Genomic DNA, 8,872 nt, shown 5'->3' on the forward strand with positions numbered 1-8,872 from the left:
AGCGCGACCAGCTGGACAAGGAGGTGGCACACCGCTTGCAGGAGATCAAGGCGCTCAAGGAGGAGTGCCGGCGGAGGAAGAAGATGATCGCCACCCAGCAGATGATGCTGGAGGCCCGAGCCAGCTACCACCAGGTAACAGGAGAGGTTCAGGCGGCCCGGTCAGCCACAGCCCGCCACCATGGGCGGGCGGTAGAGCAGCCCCGCTCTGCCGGGGTGTGGTCACTTGCTGGAGCTGCCGGGACTGGTGACCCTGCAGAGAGGGAGTGCCTCACTTGCAGGTGCTTCCCTTCCCGTATGCGTTTGACAGGTGTTTGGCTGGTAGCACAGACACTTGAGAGAGTGCTGCATCCCCTTGAACAAGTCCTCTTTTTACTAATCGGTGCTCTTTATTCTTGGATTCGCTTTTGACACATCTGAAGTGTCAGATGCACACACCTACAAAACCTCTGAATAATGTGTTACTGCTTTCTGTTGGTGTCTTTCCTCCTCTGTCAATTACGTGGTCAGGAAACACAGGAGGTAACTACATGAGAACTGGTGATAAGCAGGAACCTAACTGCCTGTGATTTGTCATTTTCTTGTAGTAACATTGTCCAGGCACAAAGTTTCTGCTTGCATGTGACTCAGAAGTGACTCAGGCATGAGCCCCAGTGAGGGAGCTAATCCCGAACTCCACAACAATCTGTTTCTTGAGGATATTCCCTAAGAGCCTTAGTACACTGCTGTGCTGACTCTGTGTCATGGCACTCGCTTTTTTGGGGGGAGTTTTTTTTGTGTTCTGGGTGTAGTAGTTTGATTTAAGTGTTTTTCTGCTTCAGCATATTTCAGCATGTTTCAGGAATGCAGACTGCAGCTTCAAATGTGGTCCGAAGTCCAGAGAGTACACTGGACACAGGCTTGACATGATTTCAAGCTAACTCTCTCTGTCTGTATGTTTAAGGTTATAGTTTACTAGTTGTTTTTTTTTTTAATTTCTTTATTCTTGGGTTACTAGTAGACCTGATTGCTAAATTCTTCTTAAACATTAAATAGTTGCAGTGCAGAACCAATGCAGGTTTTTTTACAGTATGTACAAACATCCCACAGTATAATAGTGATTTCAGCGGGCTGGCAAGGTTTAATTTTTTTAAGATATAAGCTAAGTTACCTCAAGTGTTTCTGTAACAGGATATCTTATGCCCCAGGAGTACAGCCATACATCTGCTAGACTTCATGGGAACCTTTTCCCAGTGTATTTGAGTGTTGGTCTTAAGGACAAGCTGCTCACGTGGTGTCATTTTGAAAGGCTTGTATGCATTTCAGAGCCATTTGTCTGGCCTGTGTTGCAAAATAAAACCACTTACATGGATAATTTTCTGTGTAAACTTAAATAATTCTCATACCAGCTAAATATTGCCATGTTTTCCAGAAATATTTGTGGAATAGAACTGTCTCAGTGAAAGCTGAAGAACATGTCGGTCAACATGTCTCATTTGTAATTTTCAGTTCAGTGCCATTTAGAATAAAGCAGAATTGGAAAGCTAGTTCCCATTTTAATGTCATATAAGGATGTGCTCCCCCCTTTTTTCCTCTCTCGTAGTAAATTCTTGTCTCTAGAAGTTAATTAGGTTCATGTGGAAGAAGTGAGTTCAGGGAGCAATGTGGACCAGTTTCTGCAGTGCCTACAGTGTTTTCATGATCCTGAGTATGAATGCTAGAGAGAAATGAAACTCTTCCTAGGGTTTGTAAACTCAGGGCAGCAATGTGCTTGGTAAACAATAACTGTGTGTTACCTGTGCCGGGATCTTGGCTGATCTACAGGGCCAAGTAATAGGTGGTTTACTGGTGTTCCAAAGGGGGTAGTTCTGATTCCATCCCCTCAAAGCCTTGGCTGTTTTGGAACAAGCAGGATCTTGGCTGATCTACAGGGCCAGGTAATAGGGGGTTTACTGATGTTCCAGAGAGGGTAGTTCAGATTCCATCCCGTCAAAGCCTTGGCTGTTTTGGAACAAGCCTGTAAATATTTCTTGCCTTTTTCAGTAGAGGTATGCTTTCTATCTAGTATAATGTGCTTTGGAATTGTGATTTAGAGCCTTTATTTCATGGCTAAACCTACATTGGTTTTGGATTAATATTATAAAATGGTACTGGCACCTATATGTCATAAATTTAAGAGTTGCTGTTTAGTACCTTCCTCTGAATAATACAAATTTGATTTTAAATAATATTTTTTTAACTTCTTTGATGCTTTATTCAGAAAACTTATGCTCTCATGCACAGTGTAGACAACAAGTGCACATTGTCTAATGCTGTAAAAAAATAGTTGCAAGAGTAATGTTACATAATTCAAACCCTAAATATTCCCTGTGTTACTCCTGTCTCCTGCAGTAAGAGCTTTCTTTCTCTACCAGCAAGTCAAACTGACGTGAGGTTTGTGCTTGAATGGATAATGTTATTTCACAGCCCATTTCATTCCATAGATCAGGTGCAGTCTGTTACACTGTGAGCTCCCTTGTGGTTGGCAGCAGTGCTTTGCTACCACACTACATCTCTTTACTTTGGTTTTATGTTAGCACTTTTTTTTGCATTTGCCCAACAAAACTTGTCTTAATAATTCATGGCTCCAGTGTTTGCTGAAAGACATCTGTGTCTGATAGCTCACCTGACTCTCCCTGGCAGTATTTTAAATATTAGATGAAATCTGGGAATTTGATTACAGTGGCAAGGTCTTGATTCTGTTAAGTCAGTCTTTTACAGTCATACCCCACTGATGAGGAAAGAGGACTTCATCTGAGTATTTGTGGCTTCTTAAATCTATTTATTTGGGGGAAAAAAAAGAAAAAAAGTATAAGAAAGGTAATAAGCAACCCTACCTAAGGGAATTAGGGAGCTTTGATTCAAAGTCTTACCAGTACGTTGCAAAATGTCTAGGTGTAGCTTCTGTCCTTGCCCTACCCATCTGTTTTTAGTTTTCTGAACACCAGTGGAATGTACTTTGAAGAAAAACAAAACAAATATTTTACAATGGGCGAGATCCAAATTTGACTTAAAATATAACTTAAAATTCAAGTTCAAAAGTAATAAGTTCTAGGAACAGTAATTTAAACAGTTTTACTCTTCAAAAGGATGCTAGGTAGCATACTAAGATATGTATGTACCTCTTCTTGTAAAACTGTGTATTGTCACCTTATTTTAGCTGAAATGTCTGAACTTTTTATATAGCCATGGTTCTTCTAGTAATGTCATCCTACAACTCACTGATGTCTGCTCAAACCCATCTTTGTTGGTTGTTCTTTTTCCTGACTGTATGGAGCTGTCTTTTGTGGGGATGCAAGAGCCTTAACGGCTGAGCTGGAGTGGGTGTGTGTTTTGATAAATAGCATTGACTTGCTTTTTCCTTGTACTTCCTCTTATCTGTGGTTTGTGTCTGAATTTAAAGAGGTTGTACAGTGCTGGCACAGTGGGATTCTTGCCCATGGCCATCTCTGAGAAACATTGCATAACACAAATGTATTAATAACTTTACAGAAATTTGACATTGTGAGAATTTTAGTTGTTCTTGTGAAATGGAATTTTATTGAAGTTTTTCACGTCTGGACAAAATGTAATAACCTGAACTGCTATACGTAGCAAACCAATGTTGCTAATAATAATGACAATGTTTTTATCTGTTTTTTATAGTGTCAGCTTTGTGAAAAGGCTTTTATGAACGATTCCTTTCTACAAAGTCACATGCGAAGGCGTCATCCGGAAGAATCTCAGATAGGTATGTACTTCAGTGTTATCAAAAAAATGAAGAGAAATGGTTTAGAAAACTGTAAATACAGTCAGGATGTGCAGTCCATGCTTTCATGTAACTGGGAAGAATGGTTTTCATGTTCCATCTTTGGGTGGCACCTAACAGTTTGTGTGAATGCAAGCAACACTGGCTGACAAAATGCATGGGGCAATGTACGTTTCAGTCTCTGGAATATAATTAACAAAAGATTATATGCCATATTTACAGTAAATTTGGAAACTAGCACTTCTCCTGAATACTTCAGTCAACGGCAGAAGTCAGAGCACAGTTTCTCTTTAGGTGTGGGTAAACTGAACATGTTGCCCTAAGGAAAATAAATGTTGTGAGTGTACGTACATTATCAGTACAGAATTAATCCCAGTCACCTGACATCAGTTTGAATAGAATGAAACTCTCCTGAAATCAACTGACTGCAGAATATAATGAGAAAAAGAAATTGGCAAGAATAATCTAAATTCATGCATCCATGATAATCTTGGTTGCTACACTAGTAATTTGTATACTTTTGTCTCTCTTCACTGAAATATGTGTAGTTTGAAAAACATTGCTCTGAAAGTTTGTTTCGCTTATCTCTAAATCCTCTCCTGTCTGTTTGGCTGCATGCTCGTGATTTATTGCTAAGGACTGACAAGAATTGACAAGTGGTGGTGACTAGAAATACGTTAGGAAAGAAGGGCATTTGGGAGGAGGAGGAGTGGGAGGAATCTAGCAAGGTCTGAACTGTAGCTTGTTAGGCAAATAAAACAGCAGGACTGGTGAGAGGGGTCTGAGTAAGCACCTGAGGAAGCATTAATGTATAAATCTTCCATATACTGGAGGAAGAGAGAGTCTCTTGTGCACTTTACACTTGATAAAAATGATAATGGAAGGTGCTGCAGAACCAGTTGGACTAATTATCCTATGGAGAATTATCTGCACTGGCTGCGTGAGGGAGATACTCCATGCAGTTATTTCTGAAAGAGTATTCTGCACTGTGCTCAGATTCCTAGACCATGGACTAGTAAATCCTTGGTGAATTGTTAAAATGTTTCATGAGTAAAGATTGTTAGAGGTTTTGGATAGTTTAACGTGTTCTTTTACAGCGACATTCCTTCTGACTCATTCCAGTTGATCAATGAGTCCAAATAGACTCCGTAGAAAAATTATTTAGAATAAATTAAACTTGCATACATGCTGTTTTGAGCCTCTGTTGCTTGTATTCCTTTACAATCAGATAATATAATACTTGTAGATCAACTATTTCATGTGTGAGTAATGGTGGTATTTTTCAGTCTTTGAGCATGCGAAGAGAACATATGTATTTAAAGGCATGTTTGGAGAATCATGGTAGTGGGAGGGGAAGTTGTCTGTTGGAGTTGCACTTCATGAAGATGTTCTTGAAAAGCTACAGAAACACATTTGCAGTATCATGTTTTCAGAAATAACAACACTCTTAAAATCCATTTTTCTTTCAAACAGAGCAGAAGAGGAAAGCAAAGGCAGACAAATTGCAGGAGGAGGTTGATAAGCTGAAGGAGCAGTTGCAGCTCACGAGGTCCCAGTTAGAGGCTGAACAACAGGCTAATGTGGTCAGGTTTTCTAAGGTAATATATACTAAAGAATATAAACCTCTCGAAAGAACCACAGAATCATTCTGGTTGGAAGAGACCTTCAAGTTCAACCCAGTGCTGCCAGGCCACGGCTAAACCATGTCCCTAAGCACTCCATCTGCATGTCTTTTATATACCTCCAGGGATTGTGACTCCACTGCTTGCAGGGCAGCCTGTTCCAGTGCTTTCTAACCCTTTGTGTGAAGAAATTTCTGTGAAGAATTAGTGCTTTGAACTGTGCTCAATCATTTTGTAACTGGAACAGAACAAAAATGTATTTACAGATTGCATGCCTGGCAGCATTGGTGCTTGGGCATTAGACCTTGTCTCCCTCTTTCCACCCCATAATTTTGAACATCTGCTTTCTCCTTACTGAAGTTTTAGACATATTTTAAATGAATACTTAAGAGAACATTTCTGTTAGGACTTGTCAGTTCATGAGTGTGGCCTGTTACTGAAGCAGATGAAATTGCCTTGCTGTGGTGAAGTAGAAGCTATTTTTAATATTGGACTATTTTGTGCTAATTAGACATTTCTTATACATGCCTGTGATTTTCCTATGTGACTTTATGAACTGAGTAATATTTATTCTTTGCTGTGATGAACTTTACTGTCTAATAGAGGTGTAACGCAGAGAAAGAAGAGAGACCGAAAAGAAACAAAGCAATCTAGAGCTTGCATGCTGGTCTTTAAATGCTTAGAATTTGGTTTATCAGAGAGCCAAAGCAAAAAATAATCTCGGCTACTGCTGTGTGAATAAAACAAAGCTTAAACCTGAATGATTTCAAAGCAGTAGTTATCTGTAATCACATGCAAGGCTTTATTTAGGGTGATATTGAGACATGTGGTAGTGGTTACTAGCTCATAAAGAGGAAAAGAAAGCCTCTAAGTTACCTGTTTCTGTTTTTTTTTTTTTTTAAAAAGCTTGATTATTTCAGATCATATCCCAGTGTTCACTTCTGTTGAAGTAAATAGAATAGGATGATTTAGGTATTGAAATAGTGATGGAAATTTTTGAAGGGGAAGGGTTTTGTGATACACTAAGGAGCAAGTTGTTGGCATAAGAGACAAGATAATTAAAATGATTTGTTTAAATGATGATCGTGGTTTTGTGGCTGTTAACATAACCTGTGAGAACCTTGTCTTAATATATCACCACATATTCTAAACTTCTTAGTGGAGTTTGAGGACCTTCAAATATAGTTTGGAAAGAAACACTGCATTTTTAATTTAAAGGGAATCAAGAAAACATCACTATCACTATTAATTGTTTTCTTCCTTGTTTTCAGAGGACAAGCAATTCTTCTGTAAAAAATGCAGTGTTTCTTTTCCTGAACACAGCTTCAGACTCTCCTGTCCTCTGTCCTGATGTTGCCTTTCTCCTGTGACCATGCAGCTTCCTGGATTTCTTTCCATTTTCAAAAGTAACTGGATGAGCAAATGAAGAGTGTAGGTAGAGTTTCACCTGGGAGAGCAAGCAGGGTCAGAATAATGAGCCTTGGCCCTGTGTGGACATCTGCTAGGTATTCTATTCATTCTTTCTGTGCCTCAGTTTTGAGAGTTACATCTATAACATGTTCCTCTTGCCCCTGAAGCACTGGTTTTCTTATGAGACAGAACTTGAAGTATTCCTAACAGTGCAGTGTAGATTTTTTTTTGTGCCTTAGGGGCCTATTTTGAAGTCACTCATCTTAGCCGAGACACCTAAATACAAGGGGATAGCCTAAAATGTCCTGAAGCTACAGCCTGCAGTGTTACACAACAAGAAGCTTTCAAAACTTCTGTCTTCTTCTGGGATGTCAGGGAAGAGAGCAGTGTGAAGTGTGACTGGTTGCAGTTTGTCTGCCATACCTGATACCCACTGTTAATTCAGGTGTCATTATGTTGTTGTTTTTTTATTGAAAGAGCAGGAGATGTTTTTAGGAGAACAGGTGGGGTTTTTAGGACAACCTGTGGTTTTTTTTTAGGAGAACTGCTACTGGAGGGAATTCGCATAAAAACTGTCATCCTTCCAATTCTTGGTCCCTTCTACTCCTTTGAGGTGAAAGGATACAGAAGATCCTGTTCTCCTATGATGATTGCTTGTTACAGCTAGAGAATAAATTCAGGGTGAATGCTGTGACAGAAAGATGTGAGGGTTGCCTAAAAAAGTGTGTATATTCTGGATGGTGAAATGCAGGACTTTGAACAAGTTAGGACTATACACAAATGAGTGACTAGCCAAGTATTATAAATTGTTTTGAGAAGTCAGTGCGTGAGCCAGAGCCTAATTACCGTGCCTAGGTCTGGTCCCTTCATCTCCAAAAGGATATGATGGAATTGTAGAAGTTATGGAAGTGGGCTGCAAGGCTGATTGGTCTGTATTTAGAATGGCTGAGCATTCCAAGAGTTGTCAGTCTCAAAAAGAGACAACAGCTTGGTGGGGATGGAGGGTGAGATGCTGATGTCTGCCAAGTCACGAGTTACATGGAAGGAGTTAAGTATTAATCATTCCCTTTCTTTTCTAGTTCAGGACTTAGCAGCCACCAAATGAACCTAGCAGGAGCCAGATGCAGACAAAAAAAAAAAAAAGTACTTGGCTCTTCCTGCAACTTGTAGTAGACCTGTGGAGCTCCTTGGCAAAAGACAACTGTAGCTGCTAAAAGCTGATGCAGCCGCAAGGGACTATGGCAAAAGTATGTGAGGAGAAATGTATCAAAGGTTACTAAGTTTAGAAAACTGCATGGAGCTGAGGAGGTTGAACTGAAAAGAGACAACAGCTTGGAGACTACTGAGGAGAGCCTGCATGCTTGCTTGCCCTGATATTGTCCTTTCCCACTCATGAACAATTTGAGGAACAGGACGTTGAACTAGGGACATCTTTGGTACGACCAAGTAAGGTCATTCATGTGTTATTCAATGAAAAATAATGAACTACCAAAACTTCATGAAGCGTGCTTGTTTTGCTAGCAAAACGTGTAGTTTGCTACCCCAGAATTCTTCAGAAATTGGTATTTTTTTTATGTTTTTTGGATGTCACAATGTTACCTACTGAAAGTGACTGGTTCCCACACGTAGGTCAGGTGCTTGAATCACTCAAATTGCATGTGGGGAAAAATAACAAATAGAGTTTTTAAAATAATTCCAGGAATGTGAACAGCAAAAATCAAAAGAAGAAGAAATTCTACGATCATTTCATAAATGGAAAGAGGAGGAAGAATATAAGTTGGCTGATGAAATAGAAAAAGTCAAAGATATGTTTATGAAAGAGCTTAAGGAGTTATATTCAAGAAATGCAACATTAGAAAATGTAAGTGATTTAAATTTTCCAGCATTTGAAGGCATGAATCTCCTAACAGTAAATGTTGGTGAACTGCACATATTTGAATTGTGGCGTAGCCATCTTAAAGGTCTTTATGCAAAACTTGAAATAAATAATGGCTGAATGATAGCCATAATTGTGTACTTGTATGTTGATACTTATTAATATAATTTCAGCTCTATTTTTAATAGCATTGTTTTGG

The 8,872-nt window shown here is 39.4% G+C and overlaps 1 protein-coding gene across 1 annotated transcript; it reads left to right on the top strand.

The window, feature by feature from the left end:
- Positions 1–5: 5 nt before the first annotated feature.
- On the top strand, positions 6–8,706 carry LOC103775588 (zinc finger protein DZIP1-like; the record flags this gene model as incomplete). Its single annotated transcript, XM_008943050.1, has 4 exons — positions 6–134; positions 3,663–3,747; positions 5,239–5,363; positions 8,497–8,706. Coding segments are annotated over 4 exons (549 nt in total), but the record flags the coding sequence as incomplete, so codon positions are not given.
- Positions 8,707–8,872: the final 166 nt, after the last annotated feature.

Source organism: Merops nubicus, unplaced genomic scaffold (genome assembly GCF_000691845.1).
Source record: "Merops nubicus isolate BGI_N331 unplaced genomic scaffold, ASM69184v1 scaffold18176, whole genome shotgun sequence".
Taxonomy (NCBI): Eukaryota; Metazoa; Chordata; class Aves; order Coraciiformes; family Meropidae; genus Merops; species Merops nubicus.